The 23,699-nt window shown below is 40.9% G+C and overlaps 2 protein-coding genes and 1 long non-coding RNA gene across 19 annotated transcripts in view; 1 reads left to right on the forward strand and 2 right to left on the reverse strand.

Annotated features, from left to right (window-relative positions):
• The window catches only part of LOC147022512 (uncharacterized), a 155,007-nt gene that overhangs the window by 93,968 nt on the left and 37,340 nt on the right, over positions 1-23,699 (forward strand). For 5 of the 17 annotated variants that reach the window (XR_015061291.1, XR_015061287.1, XR_015061288.1 and 2 more), the window contains one exon: positions 13,218-13,369. The exons of 6 other annotated variants lie outside the window; for them this stretch is intronic. Coding sequence is in view for 3 of the 11 variants with exons in the window: in XM_085893494.1 (XP_085749620.1) it covers positions 23,064-23,138 (75 nt within the window). In the remaining 8 variants the exon portion in view is untranslated. Of the gene's footprint in view, positions 1-3,235; positions 3,310-13,217; positions 13,370-14,811; positions 20,058-22,483; positions 23,139-23,699 lie in introns of those variants that run through there. 6 more of the 17 variants (XR_015061290.1, XR_015061292.1, XM_085893495.1 and 3 more) reach the window with 6 other exon arrangements.
• Positions 3,434-9,146, reverse strand: LOC147022515 (uncharacterized). Its single transcript, XM_085893542.1, has 3 exons — positions 7,706-9,146; positions 7,247-7,301; positions 3,434-6,791 (listed from the first exon to the last, which is right to left on the reverse strand). The coding sequence occupies exon 1, from the start codon at positions 9,144-9,146 to the stop codon at positions 8,148-8,150; it is 999 nt and encodes a 332-aa protein (XP_085749668.1). The 3' UTR covers positions 3,434-6,791; positions 7,247-7,301; positions 7,706-8,147.
• LOC147022516 (uncharacterized) lies at positions 9,921-19,738 on the reverse strand. Its single transcript, XR_015061295.1, has 3 exons — positions 19,653-19,738; positions 13,215-13,375; positions 9,921-10,059 (listed from the first exon to the last, which is right to left on the reverse strand). It is a non-coding gene; the product is annotated as an uncharacterized LOC147022516 (long non-coding RNA).

Consider the following 23,699-nt stretch of genomic DNA (forward strand, 5'->3'; position numbering starts at 1 on the left):
GGGGGGAGTAAGAGAGAGTCATTGTTTCATTCTGCTGAATACTTGATCACAGGTCAAGAGTTTATTATCAGATATGACTTTACAAGAGGTTATTTGCACTCAAGGAAAGATTATGTGTGTGTTTTTCTTTCAAGCTCACTCAGCATGTATACCAAGCTCACTCAGCATGTATATTTTAGTTTTATCAGTTTTCATGTCTATTTGCTCAACCAGTAAATTATTTCTAAACTCAGTTGATTGAATCATTTAAGCAAACAACGAAGTAAATTTTGATTCTTACATGATTATTGTATTACGTTTAATACTCCAGCTCCCACAGTTTCCCCCTTTTGTTATAACAGAGCAATCCTAAGAGTTTGTTCTGGAACGACAAACCAACTAATAAACCAATGTCACCTGCAGGGTGACCCGTATCTTGCCAAAAGGTGACCACGTGTGACTTCTTTAATGTCACACTGAGGTGAACAGAGCTGCTATCCACCAGGAGCGACTCCTTGAGGAATATCTGCCTCCGAGAGATTCCGATGAGAATCGTTCTGCAGAGTAACCATGAAAAATATGCGTTTGCCTCATAACGTCACCAAATGACGTCATAATATCTCAAGCTTGACATATCGAGAAAGCACTCATCGAGGTGTTCAATTTGAGGTACTACACGATATGGTTCCTAAAACTTGAAAATTTGACCTGAGGCGCAAACCATGAAGGTCAAGGCCAATCGCCACCAAAAATTAATCAGCTGAGCGCCAGACCATGAACTATATTCCCATGAAGTTTGAAAACTATCCAATCAAAATGACAAAAAATAAGGGTTTCGTCGACTTCCCTGATTTGCGACAAAGTGACCTTGACCTTTGACCTTGACCTTCAAAATCTTATGCGCTGAAAGGGACCTGTATAGGCCTCTGATATGCGAAGTTACAAAAATTTCCAATTATAACTGTGCTCTGCAGAATTTTTTTACATGATTGCAGACAAACAAAAAAAAAGAAAAATTAAAAAAAATAAAAAAAACATAAAAGCTGACTAACATATCTTGCAAAAACTTTGTTTTGGCAAGATAAAAATCAACATGTGTCGTTTGGTTAGCGGTAGGCTCGTTTCCACCACGTCACCCAGACTTGCGCTCTGTGGTGACTTAACAACCTGGCAAGTGGATGCAACACAGCGCGGTGCCACCACCTCCCCTCAGTTTGGGGCGCCCAGGCGATTTTGGAAGGAAAGAACCCTGTGCATACTGAACATATTCATCCAAGAGGCAATCGCCTTTTCCATTCATACGAATCAAATTTTATTTGAAAAAACCGCTTGAATTCATTTTCCCCTGAAGTTTTAAAGGTATTTCTATCATTCCACATCTCTTTATTATAATCAACCATCTGCTTTTGGCTCTTTAGCAATCATTGGTGAATTCTTTCAACTGGGTTTTTGTCATTCACAAAGGCACAAGTGTCTGTACTTTCATATTTTCCAAAAGATTCCACCGTCACGGTGTCTCGACTTAATTTTATACTAAGTTCTTCATTTTCTGGATCTTCTGGATCGTCAGAGATGATTGGTCCAGGGAAACTTGATGTGCCACCACCATTGTGACTGTGGTAAATTTTCACACACACACACACACACACACACACACACACACACACACACACACACACACACACACACACACACACACACACACACACACACCGATCATTACTTTAATCATGATATGATGACAACAATAGCAATGATCAACATGTGGAGTATCCATGTTCCTACTCCACCAAACACTTCCATTATCCAAGATACAAACCCTCCTTCCTTAAAATAGCCATGTTTCTCTGCAGCTACCTTCCTTACGTGTTGTACCACGTCATGGACATGTACCTTCAATAATGCCTGGGGTTCTACAAGATTATTCATTTGCATCCTTATATCTATCCTTGTGCCAGTAATTTGTCCCTCAATGGTTACTTTGGGTCAAATATGTTTCGAGTCAAATATATTTTTCTTCCCCCTGAGATATTGACGCAAAATTTGTATCGGGGAGCGTGATCATCTTTTTCCCTTGTATCGAGGAAGTTACGTCTCACCCAATTCCAAGGTTAGTTCCAGTGCCAATCGTCAGTACATTTCTATCCCTCCTTTTTCCAGTTACTTGTTATCTCTCATACTTGCGCACTTACATCCCCTTTTGTCCCTCCTATTCTCGTTCGGACTGGATTAGCTTGTCTACAATCCAGGTACTGACATGTATCTACCCCTGAAAATGGGACTACTGAGAGGGGCAGTCCATGCTTGGCGAAGTGGGGTAGCTGTGAGCAAACCCAACACTTGCTTTTGTTCATATTTTCAGCATGTTGTAAAGATATTGCAAACAAGATGTTCAATGGATGTTCAGTTATCCCTTCATATAACACTATGCCTCATTTCAGGCATACAGTGTCTACGTCCCCTGAATCCCGTGTGACATGGGGTGCATAATTACATTGAAGGGTCATACAGGTGTTTTTCCCATACGTGGCTATCTCATGCAATTGGTCCCTATGTTTTCCTCCTTCTTCTTTGCGTTCTCTGTCACGACCCATTCATCGTTTCCCCTTCTCTCAACCAACCAAACATTCTGTTCTCCATGACATTCTCATAATACCCTCACTGTCTGTTATCTTCCATATTATCCCAATTCTGCACGTGCTAATCAAGAGCACTGCGACATGTGTCATAAACCTCCGGTAACGTTCTTCCCACTTGCAGATTTCCTTTCTTCTCTTTACAACTTCCTGTATGCTTTTTGCAATGAGATGTGTGAATCTTATCTTTGTACTTGATAACTGTGGTGGTGACCAATAATACCTGATGTGGTCCAGTCCAACGTGTCTTCAATGCATTCCTCCGTCTGAACACCTTGATGTTCATACAGCGATCCGTCGCCAGGCTGGATGCTATGGTGTTCCTCTGCAGCTGGTCTGCTCGTGCTTGTCTGACCTGGGAGTCAAACTCTTTGACAACCTTTGTTAATGCAGCACAAAAGTTAATATTTGTCTTGTCCATCATGTATATGTCCAAATGATTTATAGACACTTTACGAGCGAACATTCCGTCCATTTCTCTGTGAAGACGGTCGAGTGTTCCCTTCATGACTCTTTTCGTTTCCTCATTGGTTGTTAACCCAGCGTCTCTCGAGTTCTCATCAGCTATTCGTTTCTTTCATCTCTGATGTCTTTCAACTTCAATATTCCATTCTTGACAGAGATGCAGTCCTGCTCGGTGGCGACACTCCTTCAAGTAGCGCCCAGAGCATGTGCCATACCTGCTATACCTCAGGTACGCCATCGACCAAGGTCGACCCTTCAGTCAGTACTATGTGGTATCATCCCTTTGTACCCTCCATTCTCTTTCAGGTGATACAAATTTCTGCCTCATTCCTGAAGCAAATACTGACTTGACAAACCCCCTACTTATATAATTATTGGCCCAATTTCCTTTGCTCTGTATCCTTTTGCAACAGTTAATGAAGCATGTGATGTTATATTCATGGATTGGTCCATCAAATAGGACTGTTATGTAAATTCTACCTCAAATCCAATCCAAATATCAGTTGTTGCAATTTTGAATTCCACATTCTGTAATTCATTTGCATAATTCACATTCCCTCATTCAAACATCATAGAATCCAATACAGTGCAGGGGTTCATTCCATTGTGCCATATTTCCATCGTGATGCCATACCCAATGTTCGATAACGGGAAATTTGTTTGTATTTCTGCCAAATTCTGCTCAGCCATCTCTCACATGGGCCCATTGTTATAATGAACAATGAATGTTGATCAATAGAAGTGACTTGAACAATCACCTCCATAAACCCGAAGGAACTCGCACAAGTTCAAATAGTGCAATTTGAGATACCATTTTTAAAAGTTCCTTTCAAACAAACTCATCAATATTCAGAAACCAATGCTATCAGACTGGGCATTCAATCAACGTCCATTCGAGAGGCGGAATGTACTTTGATGCATCGTCAGTTTGCGAATATAACAGCATGAGTATTGATGTCCATTTATATATTATATTTGCATATTTGTTGGGCAATGATGAGCAACTTCATGAACGACACAACAATCTCGGCATCACCATTCGAATGCCAATTCTGCTCTTCAAAAGTGCTCCCCAATACCAGGCGATCCTCCAACATCCGTGTAGCCGTTGTGCCCGGCTGAGTTGCGGATGTATGATGTCCATAGGCACAGGCATAACCCTCAGATCCACAGCCGTAACACAGAGAAAATGGTTTTTCACCATCGTGAACGATTTAAATCATCACTCATTCACATTAACTCATTCAAACATGCCATGGTAACCATGGTGATCAGATACCTTGACCCATGGTTCATGGAGGAATACAAACAGCTGGAATCAGAAATGCAATGGCAAACCACCTTCTGTAATCTTTGCAGAGGTATAAACTCCAGTGCAGTCACCGGTTTGTCATGGCTTTCGCCTGGCATCCTCATCTGCCAGCATCCGCCCACTCAATGAGTGACCTGCACCTGCATAATCCTCCATGCAGCACCTTCCACCAAATCTAATAGTTTTTACCGTCAATTTTAAATCTTTTCTCCATCACACGAGGTACTCGTTTCTCTCGAAATTTGATATGAATACATTGGCTTCGACTTCAATAAGTTTCAATATCCTTCATCTGCAGACCTCTGTCCTGGTGCTTCACACGCAAGGCACCAAACATCCCGAATCATGCCTCACCAGGCAAGCAAGCAATTATTTGCACACCGGTCAATCACAAATTCCTGCTACAATCGACTGCAAAAACTCAGATCATAATACAGTGATACAACCTATCGTGCGAATACAACCGATCCATTGTTTATGCTCAAAGAATTGTCGGTTTTATCATTGTCAATGACAGAGCACTTTGTCAATGACAACAACAACAATCGAACAATTGTTTTAGTTTTTAATCCCACAACCAGATTCTCACAAGCAGGTCCCCACCTGTTCTTCCATCTGCTAAATCTCACACACACGGCCCAGGAAACAAGCACACTCACAGCAGGGTGTACTCCCACCCCACCTCACTGTACGTGAACTGCTGTTGTTTACATTTCATTTAAGATTCATTCTTTTCCTTTTCTCGAAATCTAAAACTATATTCTTTTTAAATAAGATCTTATTATTCCAACGACGTTTGCACACTCTCCACTGAATCCTGAATGTTGACCTCACCCGTTTATGCTAAATCTGAAGATCAATTGTTCTTACAACCGACTTTGCAGATACACACCACCCCCTGAACTCCTCCGGTTTTTCTTTTTGTTGTTTTTTTACAGCCTTGTATCTTTCCTCAATTAATCTCAGGTGGGATTATTTCTGTTCTTAAATGAGTGTCATTGTTGCACTCTAGCATTATAACCTCTTTCGTTTTGTCCTTCCGGTGCGACATCCGGCCACGTGACTAATTCCTTGGGTTTCCGCCATATCCTGACTGGCAACACCGCTGTCATCAATCCCACCACATCCTCGTGGTTTCCTTTGTTACAAAACAATATTTGTTCAATGAATCCTTCTGGATTGTCATCATAATCTTTCATTTGCATTTTTATGGCTTGTAAATCACTCTGGTTCCTGCTCTCGCTTCTGCCGCTGTTGGGAGGAAAGCTATCGCCGACAATATTTTATGTACTTTTCAAAAAGTAGATTGTCGTCTTTCAAACTTCCTCTTATACTTGTGCTTTTCACTTGCTCCTCTCAAGGCTCTTTTTCAGCTCTCGAATCGACTGGTTTTCGAGTTGTTTTTTAATTTTTTTCTCTTTCAATCTTTCTCTTCTTAGATTTTCAATTCTATCCGGGTGAAATCTTTGCTTTTTCTGTTCTCTGTCCACAACTTCAGATCTTTTGAAGTTCTCGACCCGTATGTTTTGTTCATATACTCGGAATTTGACCTGCCAGGAGCGCATCCTGGTCTCCTATATTTTGTTGTTGATTCCCCATAACTGTTGTCAGCGTTTCCTTTTCGATCTCTTTAAACACTCGTCAGCGTTTTCTTCTCTTGAGTCGTTCTTTGCACCTGCTGGCGCTTTCCCTTGCTCTATCTCGTTCTTACCTCTCCTCAGTGTCCTTTGTAGCGATTAAACCCTTTGGCCACTTCTGCTTTCTACCAGCCCTCCGCGGCCCCTTCCTCGCCTAACCTCCCAAGTAAGGACTTGGCGATAATCCTGCACTTCCCGCCCTCTCGACTCGGTCACTCTTTATAACAATCCCACGTCTCCCGCCCTGCCAGACTCGGTGATCCTTTCAATACGTAAGGCCTCCGCTATTTTACACAACTTGACCATCTACGCAACGTACATCCACACTTTTATCGTAAACCTACCAGATGTTACCCTTATCTGAAGGAATAAACTTATTATTTTCTTAAAAATAAAATAAATAATTTTTTTAAAATCCAAAAGTAAAATAAAATAAATATATGTCTTCTATCTTATCCAATAAACAGATCTGTATGTGTCCTTACCTTTCAAATTTTGGTTTGAAACCGAGCAACCTCGGTGGAGGTAGAGTTGCATGGACACATGGACACAAAAAGGGGTGCAAGTGATTAAGGTCTATGGAAGGTTTAATTACCTGTACTTCTGGAGACTGATGTTTATCTTTTTAAAATCTCGGATCAGCCGTCTGTAAGAGACTGATGTTTCATCTTACTTTCCTGGAGTGCTTGTACGACAGAGTGATGATGGATCTACTGCGAAGCATCACATCTTCTCCAGTGGCCATTCCTGAAACTTCTTCCTCTGCACCCACATCAACAAAAGGATGTCAAAATCCCTCAATACCATTGTCCTCATCATCTCCATCATTATTAAGTCTTCCATCGCAATCCTGGAAATATTATATCCTATCAATTGGTTTCTGCATCTCAGTTGAATTTTTCTTCCTTCTTTTGCATTCAATTTCACATCTTTATTGTCTTCATCACAAGCTCCCACTGGATGATTCAAACAATTAATTTTAATGATCGTCCATGTCTACGCAATGACTGACACGTGTACAGTAACAGTCATGCCTGACTTCCACCAAATGGAAGGTTTGTTTGCTGATTGTCTGGATTCGAGTTCAGCAAAATATTTGTTTGTCTTCAACACTGTTGAGGCACAGCCAAAACGGGACATGACGCAGGTGAAGAACAGGTAGTTTAGACCATGTTTGGAATAGTTTATAATGTACGATAAGAATCTTGGCAACTTACGTTCCAACTGGTACGATGGTTTCAGGTGAGCTGGACGAAGCACCTTCTGAGGGCCCTTTGGGAAATACAACACAAATATGAAAGATTAAACACATTGATATCTTCATCAGTTTGATAACTTGTTCAGAAAGGGCCACAGAAGTAAATGCATGGATGGAACAGGTAATCGTTGAAAAGGTGAATCGGGTGATCTCATCCAATCGAACGGAGGTGAAGTTCTTGTTCTATATTCTGCATGGGAATAACCATTTCTATAAGATACCTTCCCACAAAAATTATAATTACAATTATCTCCACAATTAATGATATTCTTCTTCATCGAAGGAAGTGTTAACAGCAATGTCTGTGAAAGACAAAGTGCCAAAATTGATTTCAACTTCATGTTTTGATCTTAGAGTTAGCTGTGTTTGCACTCTGTGTGTTCACCTGACCTGTCAAAAGGTATTGAAAAGTGCTCACCTGTTGAAGGTCTTGCATCGCATTTGCTTCTGCTGTTGCAGCCATTCGTCATGGTGAGGTTTCCGTTGAGGATGCAGCCAATGAGAAACGTAAGTTGGTGATTAATTGCTTTTGATCAACAATGAGACCCCACCATGGTTTTCTGAAGCTTTGGTGTCTTCACTCCAAAAGTTTAGGTTCGTGTTCTGATGAAATGTAAAATGTCCATCAGGAGTGAAATTCCCTATCCTTGACTGGAGTTTCCAAAAAAGGTTTCGGTTATGGCTCCGATATGATCTCAGGTAAATTCACTTGTTTGGAAGAGACCGTGTGTTGATGGAAATAGTTTTCAATAGAATATACTGTCTTTCTTTTATAGTGTGGAGCATGAGGAGACTGTATCATGTGAGATGGGACATGAGGAGGGACGGTGGTGATCTTTGGAGATGAGGCGGGATGGTCCTCATCTACGGAGATGAGGGTTGTCCTTGGGCTTCTTCAGGAGGATGACTTTGTCTCCTCTGATGGTGTATTGCCCATTTGGATCACTTTCTCTCTTTTTGTCAAGTTCACTCAGCAGCAACTCTTGTTTTTCTCTTTGGAGCTGAGTGTAGTCTGGAGTGATAAATATATTTCTTGTCCACAGAGAGGGATCATTCAAATTCCGGATCTTCTTATTATTCGTAAGAACCTGATTCCTGTCAGACTCGCATCTGAAAACAACTTTTATGGGTCTGGAGCTGTTCTCAACATAGCGTCCAATGCGGAAAGTCCGTTCAGGCTCGATGTCCAGGTTCATGGCTTTTATTAATTTTGCCACAGCCTCCGTATCATGTTCACCTTTTCCCTCCTTCACTCCACGGAACATGAGGTTGTTTTTGCGCCTTTCAATTTCCGCTCCTTCGTCCTTGAGAAACTCAGATTGAGAAGAATGTTGTGGCTCCCGTTTGGGTGGCAGCCGATGAACATCGTGCTGTTTCTGCTGACGTAACCTGACTTCACGTTGAGGCTTCGGTTGTTTTTTGAGGACATCACTGTACAGTTGTTGCTGCTGTTGCTCGTCATCACTGTGAGGGTTCGGTTCAGTCGGTGGCAGCAAACCAACATTGCCCTCTTTCTGCTGTTGCTGCTGCAGCTCGTCATTCGTTCCAAGCATTTCTTCCTCGTTTTTCTCAGCAAGCTTTCCTGTGTCTTTTACTTCGGTCTCTCTTTCCAAGACCTCCTTCTCCCTTCCCTCCACATTATTTTTTCTGTCCCTCATCTCTTTCTCTCGAACCGTTAACATGAACTCTTTCAGTTTGCATTTAACTTCACATTGTATTCGTTCTTCCTTCTGTTCTCTCTCTCGAACACGAATCTCTTCCTCGTTTTTCTCAGCAAGCTTTCCCGTATTTTTTACTTCGGTCTCTCTTTCCAAGACCTCCTTCTCCCTTCCCTCCACATTATTTTTTCTGTCCCTCATCTCTTTCTCTCTTACCGTTAACATGAACTCTTTCAGTTCCCATTTAACTTCACATTGTTTTCGTTCTTCCTGGTGTTCTCTCTCTCGAACACTAATCTCTTCCTCCAATTTACGCAGCCTGCACTCTCCATCGTTGAGCTCCTCTCCTTTTTCGTGCATACGAATCTGCCGTTTATATATCTCCTCATCTTTCCCATTCATTAATGCTTCAAACGCACTTTGTCGCTCCAGCTCCTCTTCTTTACCTCTCTGCAGGTGTTGCTCCTGCTGCTGCACACGTTTCTTCCAGTTCTGAATCTCGAACATTCTATTTTCCACAACCAGCGTTTTCTGGTTAAGTTCTTTATTTTTGCGTTTGATCCACATTCGGACTTGGAATTGGTCTTTTGTTCGTGCAGATTCTTCTTTCTTTCTCATCCTGAGCTTTTCTTCATTTTTCCTCTGTTCTTCCTCATTTTTCCTCCACTGTTCATTTATCTTTCTCTGTTCTTTTTCATTTTTCTGCCTCTGCTGTTCCTCCTCTCCTTTCTTCCGGTCCTTTTCCTCCTTTTGCCATAACTCTTTTTCCAGTTTCCATTGCACGTCCTTTTCCATCAACTCATGTTCCATTTCCTGCACAAACTTCTCTCTTTGTACAAGATTTCTTTCATTTTCGACCAACCGAGCCTCATATTCCTGAAGCTTTTCTTCCTCTGCTCGTAAAACCTTTTCTTTCTCTTTTTGATATTCTTCCTCTTGTTCATCATTACCAAAGTTCTGTTTTGCTGTGAACTCCATTTTGTCAGTAATTTCCAGAACTTCCTTTCCCTCTGCTTTCTGAATCTCAAGGGGTTCAGTTTCCCGAACCTCCGTGACCAACGGTGGATTAAGTTTCGATTCATTTTTCCGTTTCACTTTGCATCGACATCGTAAACTGCAACAAAACAAACAAACATTCTCAGTTCAAGCTTAAATGAAGTTTTACATCACATGAAAAGTATTGAACACATGGTTTTGCAAAGCATAAACAAACATGTTCCACGAGTGTTACAATTCTGGAGGATACGGAATATGGAGCATGCAGATGTAACTTAAACAATGTCCGTAGGAACGGTGTGGAACGATGAATCACACTTGATTATTTGAAGAATCTCATGTAATGGTCGAGGATGTTATGAACTTTTGCATTTGTTTTTGCTGAAGAAGGAAATTGTGACTTTTTTGTAAATCAAGCCTTACTTTGCTGGAATTCCATCGGTAACATTTTGTCATGAAGTCATTTGGTGGGTATCTTGGGTTTTTAAAATACCTGCCGTTTCAGAAGGATTTTTTCCCACAACTTTGACGTTCACAAACAAACTATTCCTTGGAAATCAACACTTCGTAGGTGGAGTTTTAGTTTATATTGACAAGAAATGTCAAATGAGTCACCTTCAAGAGTCTTCCTTAAAACATCATTGCCACTTTGTTTGAACATAAAATCCAGTCAGAGGTTTCAACTTGTGTCACATTCGTGGAACATCATTCATATCATCACGTGCTGTGTCTGAAGAAATTAAATTACATCACTTATACTTCATCGATGAAGATAATGGTAAATGGACTTTTTTAGAACATTCACCATGGATCAAGTTATCAAAGGAAGAAGTGTGAGAAAGAAAGAGCTGTGTGAGAAGAAAGTATCACTCAGTAAATAGCAAGAGCGATGAGGAAACTGTGTTAAAAATTAACAAAATACGGAGGCAACAAGGAACAAGCATTTGGTGAATTGGGAAATGTTCTGTTTACACATCCAATAACAAAATCAATCTGAATATCAAGGAAATCATCACGTAGAATCTATCCACGTCTGGTTGTCCTTCATTATTTCAGATAGATTGTTCTTACAAAAACAAAGAGCTCGTTGTTCTATCACTTGAATCATCATCAACTTCTCATGTTTCACTTTATGTAATGGGAAACATGATGGCATCCACAAAAGAGCTCCCGTTCAACAAACCAACAACAGAATTAAACTCTGCTTGTATTGCCAGACAGATACTGATGAAAAGCTTGTTGATACTTAAAACAGAAAGAACCTTCAAAGAATCAGCATTTGAAACTTTTCCAAAGTGTGCACAGAACAGGCAGATTATGACAATCCAGAATTTGTGTGAGTTGGACAAAGGCTGCTTTGAATTGGAGCAGACAAGCTCAAAGCGAAGAAAGCCACTTTCCACAGAGATTGACATTAAAAAACCAAGTCACCTGGATAAAACCGAGTCACCTGGATAAAACTGAGTCACCTGGATCGAGATGAAAGAAGAAGCAAACTTGCTGTTCCTTCACAAGACAACTTCACTGACAAAGAGGATGACCCAGTGCTTCAGAATCTATTAAGTATACTAGTTTCAGCAGCTCAGTGTTTGTCAAATCAAAATGTGTATTTTGTCAACGAATCACAGATGAGGAAGAGCCCATTGTGCGTGAAAAACTCCAGAAGGGACAATTCCTGGTAACATGGGAGGAAACAATCCAAGAAATTGTAAACAGCAGTCATTATGATGCCTGGAAAGTTCGGCTTGCCGACATGCTGTCTTCTGGAGATTCACTGTCTCGTCTTCTGGAGATTCACTGTCTCATCCTCTGGAGATTTCTGTCTTCTGGAGATTCACTGTCTCATCCTCTGGAGATTTCTGTCTTCTGGAGATTTCTGTCTTCTGGAGATTCACTGTCTCGTCCTCTGTAGATTTCTGTGTTCTGGATATTCACTGCCTCGTCTTCTGGAGATTTCTGTCTTCTGGAGATTCACCGTCTCATCTTCTGGAGATTCACTGTCTCGTCCTCTGGAGATTTCTGTCTTCTGGAGATTCACTGTCTCGTCCTCTGTAGATTTCTGTGTTCTGGATATTCACTGCCTCGTCTTCTGGAGATTTCTGTCTTCTGGAGATTCACCGTCTCATCTTCTGGAGATTCACTGTCTCGTCCTCTGGAGATTTCTGTCTTCTGGAGATTCACTGTCTCGTCCTCTGGAGATTTCTGTCTTCTGGAGATTCACTGTCTCGTCCTCTGGAGATTTCTGTCTTCTGGAGATTCACTGCCTCGTCTTCTGGAGATTTCCGTCTTCTGGAGATTCACCGTCTCATCTTCTGGAGATTCACTGTCTCGTCCTCTGGAGATTTCTGTCTTCTGGAGATTCACCGTCTCATCTTCTGGAGATTCCCCATCTCATCTTCTGGAGATTCACTGTCTCATCCTCTGGAGATTTCTGTCTTCTGGAGATTTCTGTCTCGTGACGTTTTGAACACTGCAGGTCCTGCTTCACAAAAAACTGGGAAAAGCACATTCAGCGTCCATGTTATGAAGTGAAAACTCTTGAAAACAGGGTACGAATCATTCAGCCTTCAGTGAATGTTGCATTTATTGCCACAGACTAAGAGTTCTTCAGTGTTCTGCAAGACCAAGTTGATGACGGGCAGTATATCGACATTGCTGAATTGCAGAAGTGCAGATTTTTCATGAATTACAAGACAGACTGCTGAAACTTTTGCAGGTTTTTTTTGACACACAGGTTAGTGAATACACAACTATAATTACAAACAGCTTCCCAAAGTGAAGGCTTTCCAAAGTTCCACCGGACCTGCAAATGACTAATGAGGTATTTACACCAAATTTAACTTGATTAATGCAGCAAAAGTGGGTTTGTTCATGGCAGCCATTTTGAAATCCAAGATGGTCACCATCCAGAACTTTGAGAAAATTTTAACTTCTTTGCATGACAAATGTGGGTATTGCCACCAAAATAGACTTCATATGACATTCAAAGCCCAAGTTGTTGGGAAATTTGGTGTAACATGGTGGCCATCTTGAAATTCAAAATGGCCCCAGAACATTGGATGAAAAAAATGTTACCAATGGATTTTGGACACCTTATCATCCCTTCCAACAATTAAACAACACATTCCATTTGCAAGAAAAAAAAATTCTCGTCCTTTTTAATCCAACATATCATCGTACACAATAAACTCTCTCCAAATATCTGAGCGATCTTGTTCTCTCGTGGATGAAGGTATGATAGATATTGATGAATAAGTCACTTGTGTTCTTTACCAGTGAATGCAAAGCTTTCTTTTGGGGCTCCCCTTGTTGTTGAACCAACATGACGGATCAAATGTGATTACAACATAAAATAAAAGGAAGGAAGTCACGATGAACGCGACGTCGCGAACCACAGACATCCCTCCATCCTCAACAGCATCATTCTGGTAAACCTGTGGAAATAGACAAGGGCAGGGGAAGGAGGAATGTTTATTTTTCATTTAAAATTAACTAAACAATGTTTTTACAAATATTTTACGAAATCTAAAAGTTCATGACAAAATAAGAACATTATCTTGAAATGTTTTAAATACAAACACGATGGCTCATGGAATGGTCGAGAGTTTACTCGTTTATGCAATAACTGAGTGATGATGAGAGAGGAGATTCGAAGGGCATGGAGGGAAAGCATTCTGGGACTAGTGTTTGCTAATCCACTTGCTGGATGTATGTATTTTAGACTATCAAACACTACCTGTCACTTCACTGATGGGAATACTATAAGTTGGGACAAAATAGGGGGGCAGAGGGAGGGTGGAGGGGGAGAGCAAGGAGGGGTGTGGGAGCAAGGAGGAAAGCAGAGAGAGGAGGGGTGGAGGAAGTGACGGCACCGTGAGGTGAGAAGAATGGAAGGCACACGTGTGGTGGAGCATTAATTCCGATTCATAGTCTCATCAAAATGATTTTCCATTTTATACTGATAATATGAGAAATACTGCTTGGAGACCAACACCACTCGGACATGTCCAGAGGAAAACACCGTCCGGAGACAAACACCGCTTGGAGACAAACACCGCTTGGAGACAAACACCGCTTGGAGACAAACACCGCTTGGAGACAAACACCGCTTGGAGACAAACAGCGCTCAGAGAAATCCAGAGACAAACACTGCCCAGACGCATCCAGAGAAAAGCAATGCCCTGTCGTGTCCGGATCCAAGCTGTCTGGAGACACTCGCCACCCAGCCATGTCCGGAGATAAATACAACACTGGCAAGTCTGGATACAAACACCGCTCAGAGGTAACCACTGTCCAGACACGTCCAGAGATAACCACTGTCCGGACACAACCAACATCCAGAGAGAGAGAGAGAGGAAACAATGGAGAGGGATATGGAAGGAGGGTGCTGCACTGTATGAGGAGGGGGAGGAGTGTGGATGGGACAAAGAAAGAGTGACAGAGAGGGGTGTTGAGGTTGGGGAGTCAGACGTGAGAATGTTTTGCTTTTGAACAACACACACACACACACACACACACACACACACACACACACACACACACACACACACACACACACACACACACACACACACACACACACACACACACACACACACACACACACGGCCAATATCGCCAATTTTTTGGTGATCACCTGATTGGAGTCGGTGTGATTACTGATTACAGTACGCACTGTATACAACCCAAAAACCTTGAGTTGCTTTCAGCCTTGTTATGGGAGAATTTCAATCAACAAATTATGAAAACAACATTGTATGATAGATGTTTCAAGATGATGAATGTACTTGTGATATGATAAAAAGTAAAGTTGACGACAAGGATGTAAATCTGTGTATTCCCTTTTCTGACATGTTGTGTTTCCTGTCAGGAATCACTTGGTGAATTGAACTTAAATCCAAACTTTGATCGGAACTCGATGGGACGGCCCATCATGCTCTGATTGGTCAAACTTGTGAAAACAACACACCCCTCACTCCAAGACCAACCAACTCCCCCCATTTTAAATCCTCCCTCCGGTCCTGATTTACCAAGCTGAAAAGAAAGTGACTCCGATCGTGTTGTTTACCTTCCCCAAGTCCAATACGTTGTTATTTCTCACAATCCCCACTTACCTGCTGTGATGGACGGGACACTTCACTTCCGAGGATGTTGAGCACAAACAGCGCGATGGGAAACAACATGGCTGGTGCACGGCTCTCCACGAACTGAAGATTTAATGATACCGCTCTGTCTCAAGAGTTCTCTATTGTGGCACGTCTTATTGTGATGTCACAATGGACAGTGGCCAGGCCCCCTTCCCTCCTCTGCATTCATATCTCAACAGAGATATAACTACATATTTTTGTTCCAAACAACCTCTTCCAGTGAAGATCACGTGACCCAAGGTTGATGAACAACACGAGTCCTTTCTCTTTCAAATCTTTTACCCAAATGAGAACAGGATTTAACTCGTTCATTTTTATCAGTTGGGATTCTCATGAGAAACCTTGCACAACAGACGTGTGTTTATTTAATTAATGTTATTCATGATAACCCTTGTTATAAAGGAGCTTACAGAGTGAGTAATGGTACACCTCCTTATTTATTTATATCTCTTTGGTATTAGTGTGAATGAACATTCATTTCGTGTTTGCACGTGCATACGTAATAAATAGATAATATTTTATCTATTCACACCGAACCACCTCGTATTCTCAACACATCCACTACTGAAGGTGGACGAAGGTGATGTTTCCACCCATGTTTGTTCCTTGTGAAATCGAACATTTGTAAATTAGGATAACGGAGTTTGGTAGGGAGTGTTGTTCTCCATCGGAAGGGAGAGCACGGGGAAAATGGCGTCTCCGTGAAATACTCACAAAATGATCCGTTTAAAAATACGATGGAGTCAATTAATACGTCTTTGAAACCTTATACCGTTTATTAATTATACAGGAGTTGGGGTTACTGGTGTTACCTGTTTTAATCCTGTCCATTATCTACAAATGAGCTGGGGTACCTGGTGTTACCTGTTCTCATCCTGTTTATTAATTAAATACGAGCTGGGGTTCCTGGTGTTCCCTGTTCTGATCCTGTTTATTAATTGAACACAAGGTGGGGTTCCTGGTGTTACCTGTTTTAAACCTGTTTTTAAATTATACATGAGCTGGGGTACCTGGTGTTCCCTCTTCTAATGCTGTTTATTAATTGAACATGAGCTGGGATACCTGGCGTCACCTGTTTTAATCCTGTTTATAAATTATACACGAGGTGGGATACCTGTTGTTACCTGTTTTAATGCTGTTTATTAATTGAACACAAGGTGGGGTTCCTGGTGTTTCCTGTTCTAATCCTGTTTATTAATTAAACACGAGCTGGGATACCTGGTGTTACCTGTTTTAATCCTGTTTATTCATGAAATACGAGCTGGGGTTCCTGGTGTTACGAGTTCTAATGCTGTTTATTAATTATACATGAGCTGGGGTACCTGGTGTTACCTGTTTTAATCCTGTTTATTAATTAAATACGAGCTGGGGTTCCTGGTGTTACCTGTTCTCATCCTGTTTATTAATTAATTATACATGAGCTGGGGTACCTGGTGTTACCTCTTTTTATCCTGTTTATTAATTAAATCCGAGCTGGGGTTCCTGGCGTTACCTGTTTCAATGCTGTTTATTCATGAAATATGAGCTGGGGTACCTTGTGTTACCTGTTTTAATTCTGTTTATTAATGAAACACGAGCTGGGATACATGGCGTTACCTGTTTTAATCCTGTTGAAAATTATACATGAGCTGGGGTACCTGGTGTTACCTCTTCTCATGCTGTTTATTAATTGAACACGAGCTGGGATACCTGTTGTTACCTGTTTTAATGCTGTTTATTTATTATACATGAGCTGGGGTTCCTGGCGTTCAGTGTTTTAATCCTGTTCATGAATTAAATACGAGCTGGGATACCTGGTGTTACCTGTTTTAATCACATTTTTTAATGAAAGACGAACTTGGGTTCCTGGCGTAACCTGTTTTAATTCTGTTTATTAATTATACACGAACTGGGACACCTGGCATTACCTGTTTTAATTCTGTTTATTATTTAAATACGAGCTCGGATACCTGGCATTACCTGTTTTAATTCTGTTTATTAATTAAACACAAGCTGGGATACATGGCGTTACCTGTTTTAATCCTGTTTATAAATAATACATGAGCTGGGATACCTGTTGTTACCTGTTTTAATGCTGTTTATGAATTGAAAACGAGCTGGGGTTCCTGGTGTTCCCTGTTTTAATCCTGTCAATTAAATACCAGCTGGGATATCTGGCGTTACCTGTTTTAATCCGATTTATAAATTATACACGAGCTGGGGTTCCTGATGTTACCTGTTTTAATCCTGTTTATTCATTAAATTCGAGCTGGGATACCTGGTTTTACCTGTTTTATTCCTGTTTATTCGTGAAATCCCAGTCTCGGTTTACCAAGCTCCAAAGAAAGTGACTCCGATCGTGTTGTTTACCTTCCCCAAGTACAATACGTTGTTTTTTCTCACAATCCCCACTTACCTGCTGTGATGGACTGGACGCTCCACTTCCGAGGATGGTGAGCACGAACAGCGCGATGGGAAACAACATGGTTGGTGCACGGCTCTCCACGAACTGAAGATTTAATGATACCGCTCTGTCTAAATAGTTTGCTATTGTTGCACTTCTTATTGTGATGTCACAATGGTCTGTGGCCACGCCCCCTTCCCTCGTCTGCATTGATATCTCAACCGAGATCTAATTTTACATTTTTTGTTCCAAATAACCTCTTCCAGTGAAAACCATGTGACCCAAGGTTGATGAACAACACGAGTCCTTTCTATTTCAAATATTTTACCCCAATGAGCACAGGATTTAAAACGTTCATTTTGATCAGTTGGGATTCTCTTTTGAAACCTTGCACAACAGATGTGTGTTTATTTAATTAATGTTATTAATGACAACCCCAGTTTCAAGGAGCTTACAAAGTGAGTAATGGCACACCTCCTTATTTATTTATATCTCTTTGGTATTGGTGTGAATGAACATTCATTTTGTGTTTGTACGTGCATACGTAATAAATAGATAACCTCTTATAGATTCACACCGAACCACCTCGTATTCTCAACACATCCACTACTGAAGGTGGATGAAGGTGATGTTTCCACCCATGTTTGTTCCTTGTGAAATCGAACATTTGTCAATTAGTATAACGTAGTTTGGTGGGGAGTGTTGTTCTCCATCGGAAGGGAGAGCACGGGGAAAATGGCGGCTCCGTTAAATACTCACAAAACGATCCGTTTAAAAATACTTTGGAGTCAATTAATAAGTCTTGGAAACCTAATACCGTTTATTAATTAAATACGAGATGGGATACCTGGTGTTACCTGGTTTAATCCTGTTTATTAATTAAATACGAGCTGGGGTACCTGGTGTTACCTGTTTTAATCCTGTTCATTAATTAAATATGAGCTGGGGTTCCTGGTGTTACCTGTTTTAATCCTGTTTATTAATTATACATGAGCTGGGATACCTGTTGTTACCTGTTTTAATCCTATTAATTAATTATACACGAGCTGGGATACCTGGTGTTACCTGTTTTAATCTTGTTTCATCATTAAATACGACCTGGGATACCTGGTGTGACCTGTTTTAATCCTGTTTATTAATTATACATGAGCTGGGATACCTGTTGTTACCTGTTTTAATCCTGCTTATTAATTATACACGAGCTGGGATACCTGTTGTTACCTGTTTTAATCCTATTTATTAATTATACACGAGCTGGGATACCTGGTGTTACCTGTTTTTATCGTGTTTCATAATTAAATACGAGCTGGGATACCTGGTGTTACCTGTTTTAATCCTGTTTATTAATTAAATACGAGCTGGGATACCTGTTGTTACCTGTTTTAATCCTGTTTATTAATTAAATACGAGCTGGGATACCTGGTGTTACCTTTTTTAATCCTGTTTATTAATTAAATACGACCTGGGACACCTGCTGTTACCTGTTTTAATCCTGTTTATTAATTAAATACGACCTGGGACACCTGCTGTTACCTGTTTTAATCCTGTTTATTAATTAAATACGAGCTGGGACACCTGCTGTTACCTGTTTTAATCCTGTTTATTAATTAAATACGAGCTGGGATACCTGGTGTTACCTGTTTTAATCCTGTTTATTAATTAAATACGAGCTGGGACACCTGCTGTTACCTATTTTATTCCTGTTTATGAATTGAACATGAGCTGGGGTACCTGGCATTACCTGGTTTAATCCTGTTCATCAATTGTACACGAGCTGGGATACCTGGTGTTCCCTGTTTTAATCCTGTGTATGAATGAAATACGAGCTGGGTTACCTGGTGTTACCTGTTTTAATCCTGTTTATTAATTAAATACGAGCTGAGATACCTTGTGTTTCCTATTTTAATGCTGTTTATTAATTAAGTACGAGCTGGGACACCTGCTGTTACCTATTTTAATCCTGTTTATGAATTGAACACGAGCTGGGGTTCCTGATGTTACCTGTTTTAATCCTGTTTATTCATTAAATTCGAGCTGGGATACCTGGTTTTACCTGTTTTATTCCTGTTTATTCGTGAAATCCCAGTCTCGGTTTACCAAGCTCCAAAGAAAGTGACTCCGATCGTGTTGTTTACCTTCCCCAAGTACAATACGTTGTTTTTTCTCACAATCCCCAATTACCTGCTGTGACGGACGGGACACTCCACTTCCGAGGATGGTGAGCACGAACAGCGCGATGGGAAACAACATGGTTGGTGCACGGCTCTCCACGAACTGAAGATTTAATGATACCGCTCTGTCTAAATAGTTTGCTATTGTTACACTTCTTATTGTGATGTCACAATGGTCTGTGGCCACGCCCCCTTCCCTCGTCTGCATTGATATCTCAACCGAGATCTAATTATACATATTTTTGTTCCAAATAACCTCTTCCAGTGAAAACCACGTGACCCAAGGTTGATGAACAACACGAGTCCTTTCTCTTTCAAATCTTTTACCCCAATGAGCACAGGATTTAAAACGTTCATTTTGATCAGTTGGGATTCTCATTAGAAACCTTGCACAACAGGCGTGTGTTTATTTAATCAGTTATTCATGATAACCCCAGTTATAAAGGAGCTTACATAGTGAGTAATGGTACATTTCCCTCCTTATTTATTTATATCTCTTTGGTATTCGTGTGAATGAACATTCATTTTGTGTTTGTACGTGCATACGTCATAAATAGATAAACCTTTTTCGATTCACACCAAACCACCTCGTATTCTCAACACATCCACTACTGAAGGTGGACGAAGGTGATGTTTCCACCCATGTTTGTTCCTTGTGAAATCGAACATTTGTAAATTAGTATCACGTAGTTTGGTGGGGAGTGTTGTTCTCCATCGGTCGGGAGAGCACGGGGAAAATGGCGGCTCCGTCAAATACTCACAAAACGATCCGTTTAAAAATACCATGGAGTCAATTTATACGTCTTTGAAACCTTATACCGTTTATTAATTAAATACGAGATGGGATACCTGGTTTTACCTGTTTTATTCCTGTTTATGAGTGAAATCCCAGTCTGTGTTTACCAAGCTCGAAAGAAAGTGACTCCGATCGTGTTGTTTACCTTCCCCAAGTACAATACTTTGTTATTTCTCACAATCCCCACTTACCTGCTGTGATGGACGGGACGCTGTACTTCCGAGGATGTTGAGCACAAACAGCACGATGCGAAACAACATGGCTGGTGCACGGCTCTCCACGAACTGAAGATTTAATGATACCGCCCTGTCTAAAGAGTTCTCTATTGTTGCAATTCTTATTGTGATGTCACAATGGACTGTGGCCACGCCCTCTTCCCTCGTCTCCATTGGTATCTCAACCGAGATATAATTATATATTTTTGTTCCAAATAACCTCTTCCGGTGAAAACCACGTGACCCAAGGTTGATGAACAACACGAGTCCTTTCTCTTTCAAATCTTTCACCCAAATGAGAACAGGATTTAAAACGTTCATTTTTGTCAGTTGGGATTCTCTTGAGAAACCCTGCACAACAGATGTGTGTTTATTTAATTAATATTATTCATGATAACCCTTGTTATAAAGTCGCTGACATCGTGAGTAATGGTACATCTCATTATTTATTATTACAGCGCATGCGCTGTATACAATTGCATCGAGTTTGAAATGTCCCCGGTGGCCACCACGTCTCCGGTGTCCCCCTCCCCCCCATATGCCCACATGCCTCAAGACAGCCAATCACGGCCGTCCGCTAGATGGCAGTCCGTGTCCGAGACTGAAATGGCGAAAATTTCCGGAAATACCCGAATATTTCAATGGAAATTTGTGAAACCAATGTGTTATGTATGTGAAAACCATTGAATGTATTGCTTGACGGAAAAAAAACCAAGAAACGCTTCCCTCTCATATTCGAACGAAAGAAAGACGTCATTTCCGCTCACCATGGCATTTCGCGCCGAACGATGAAAGCTAAGTTTTTCTTTTGCCATCGTTCTTTTTAATGGCGAACGCAGTGAGCTTCATACTTAATGCGTGCACCTGAGAGAATAGGAAACAACAACACAATACCATGGCAATTTGGAATCCGTGTCGTTGGCTGTGACCCTTTTCCTTCCGGTTTTTTTTTTTGCTTCTGGTTATTTTTTGTTTCCGGTTTTTGTCATGGGGAATGATGCATGCCGGGAGATAAAGGCATCGTCGGAGACATGAACGACCCAGGTAATATCAGACATGGTATATATTTCCTCCACTGATTTTAATAAAGATATCTCTCGCATCATCAAAAAATAATTTTGTCGTGATTTACATTATTTGATCGCTGATCCCGAATCCAGGCCAAAGTCACCAGAAATTGCGTAAACTGTTGTGAACAAGTTATAGGTAAAGTCAGAAGCGAATGGAAGTAGAATACTACGTTCGCTTCTCGTATTAATTTTTTTAGATGAGATCCTGTTCTTGGCGGTGCAGTTGTCGTTGTGAAGGTAATGTTGAGGTAATATTTATTTTTTCAGATGAGATCGTGTTCTTGGCGGTTTAGTTGTCGTTGTGAAGGTAATGTTGAGGAAATATTTATTTTTTCAGATGAGATTGTGTTCTTGGCAGTGTAGTTGTTGTTGTGAAGGTAATGTTGAGGTAATATTTATTTTTTCAGATGAGATCCTGTTCTTGGCGGTATCGTTGTCATTGTGAAGGTAATATTGAGGTAATATTTATTTTTTCAGATGAGATCGTGTTCTTGGTGGTGTAGTTGTCATTGTGAAGGTAATGTTGAGGTAATATTTGTTTTTTCAGATGAGATCGTGTTCTTGGCAGTGTAGTTGTTGTTGTGAAGGTGATGTTGAGGTAATATTTATTTTTTCAGATGAGATCCTTTTCTTGGCGGTGTAGTTGTCATTGTGAAGGTGATGTTGAGGTAATATTTATTTTTTCAGATGAGATCCTGTTCTTGGCGGTGTCGTTGTCGTTGTGAAAGTAATGTTGAGGAAATATTTATTTTTTCAGATGAGATCGTGTTCTTGGCGGTGTCGTTGTCATTGTGAAGGTAATGTTTGGGTAATATTTATGTTTTCATCGCAAAAAGACTTTAATTTGAAATATTTAAGAAGCGAATGGAAGAAGAATTCTACGTTCGCTTCTCGTATCAGCCAAAAACAAGTAATTCGTCATGCATTAGGAGTTGGAATTTACTTACAACAAGAACGAAAAAATAATCTCCTCACAGATTCAACAACAACGAAAAAAAACCCCGAAAACATCACGAGCAGGACAAGACCAATCGAGCTGAAGGAAACGATACTGCAACTGCTCTGCTCCTGATTGGTCAAAGGACACCACGTGTGTTGTGTGGGCGGTGTTATGCACGAGGATTCCAGCAAACAGGACCGGACCAATCATGTTCGTGATGTTCCTCAAACTGAATCGCCAATTCTCGGCGGCACGTGATACCATTGGACCAATCACGTTCGGCGATGTACCTCGTGCTGTTTTCTGACAAGTTCTGGATCGGAGCGAGCTTTGATTGGTCAAAGTAGTGGAGAGGAGGCGATAACCTCTGACAGAAGGTAATGACCAAGGAGGAAAGGCGATGCGTCGTTTTGATTGGTTGAAACGTGGAGGAACTGAAGGAATTCTTCTCCTCGGATCCACGTGCAACACACAGGTATCTGTTTCATAACCAGAATCACTTCACTGCGTCATTAATAATAATAATATTTTTCTCCTTATTTTAATTTGTTCGATTTCCTTTGTTTGATAAACGTTAAAAAGCTTCAGTGACGGATTTCGACATTTTGTTCATCCCGGAGTCTTCATGGATATTTGTGAGAATGTGATTTCCGTGGGAATGTGACGTCACTGTGAACGGCCGTCCTGGTTTTACATCATTGTTTTGTGGCCCCCTGGCCCTGCCACGCTGTGTCGGACCATTTCATTCCTTCTGTTGTATCGATAAAGGTCTTTATCACAAAAATAACAAGATTTTTACATTTCAAATATTAAGTTCGCTTTTTAATTGTTTTTCAACTGAAAAAGCATAAATTGAATATTTTAACATTTGTGGACTCATCTCCCAACTGTACATCCCGATCGGGACACGAACCGGACCATCATTGAGTGCTCGGGTTGGGGTTGATGAGGAACGGCTGGCTTGGCAAGCGATAGCAAGCCGATCGGTAAAGGTCCACACAAACCGACAAAATACAAAACATCGCCGATTTCCTCA

The sequence above is a fragment of the Eptatretus burgeri genome, chromosome 8 (genome assembly GCF_056783735.1).
Source record: "Eptatretus burgeri isolate ZD-2024b chromosome 8, Ebu_testis_v1, whole genome shotgun sequence".
Lineage (NCBI taxonomy): Eukaryota > Metazoa > Chordata > Myxini > Myxiniformes > Myxinidae > Eptatretus > Eptatretus burgeri.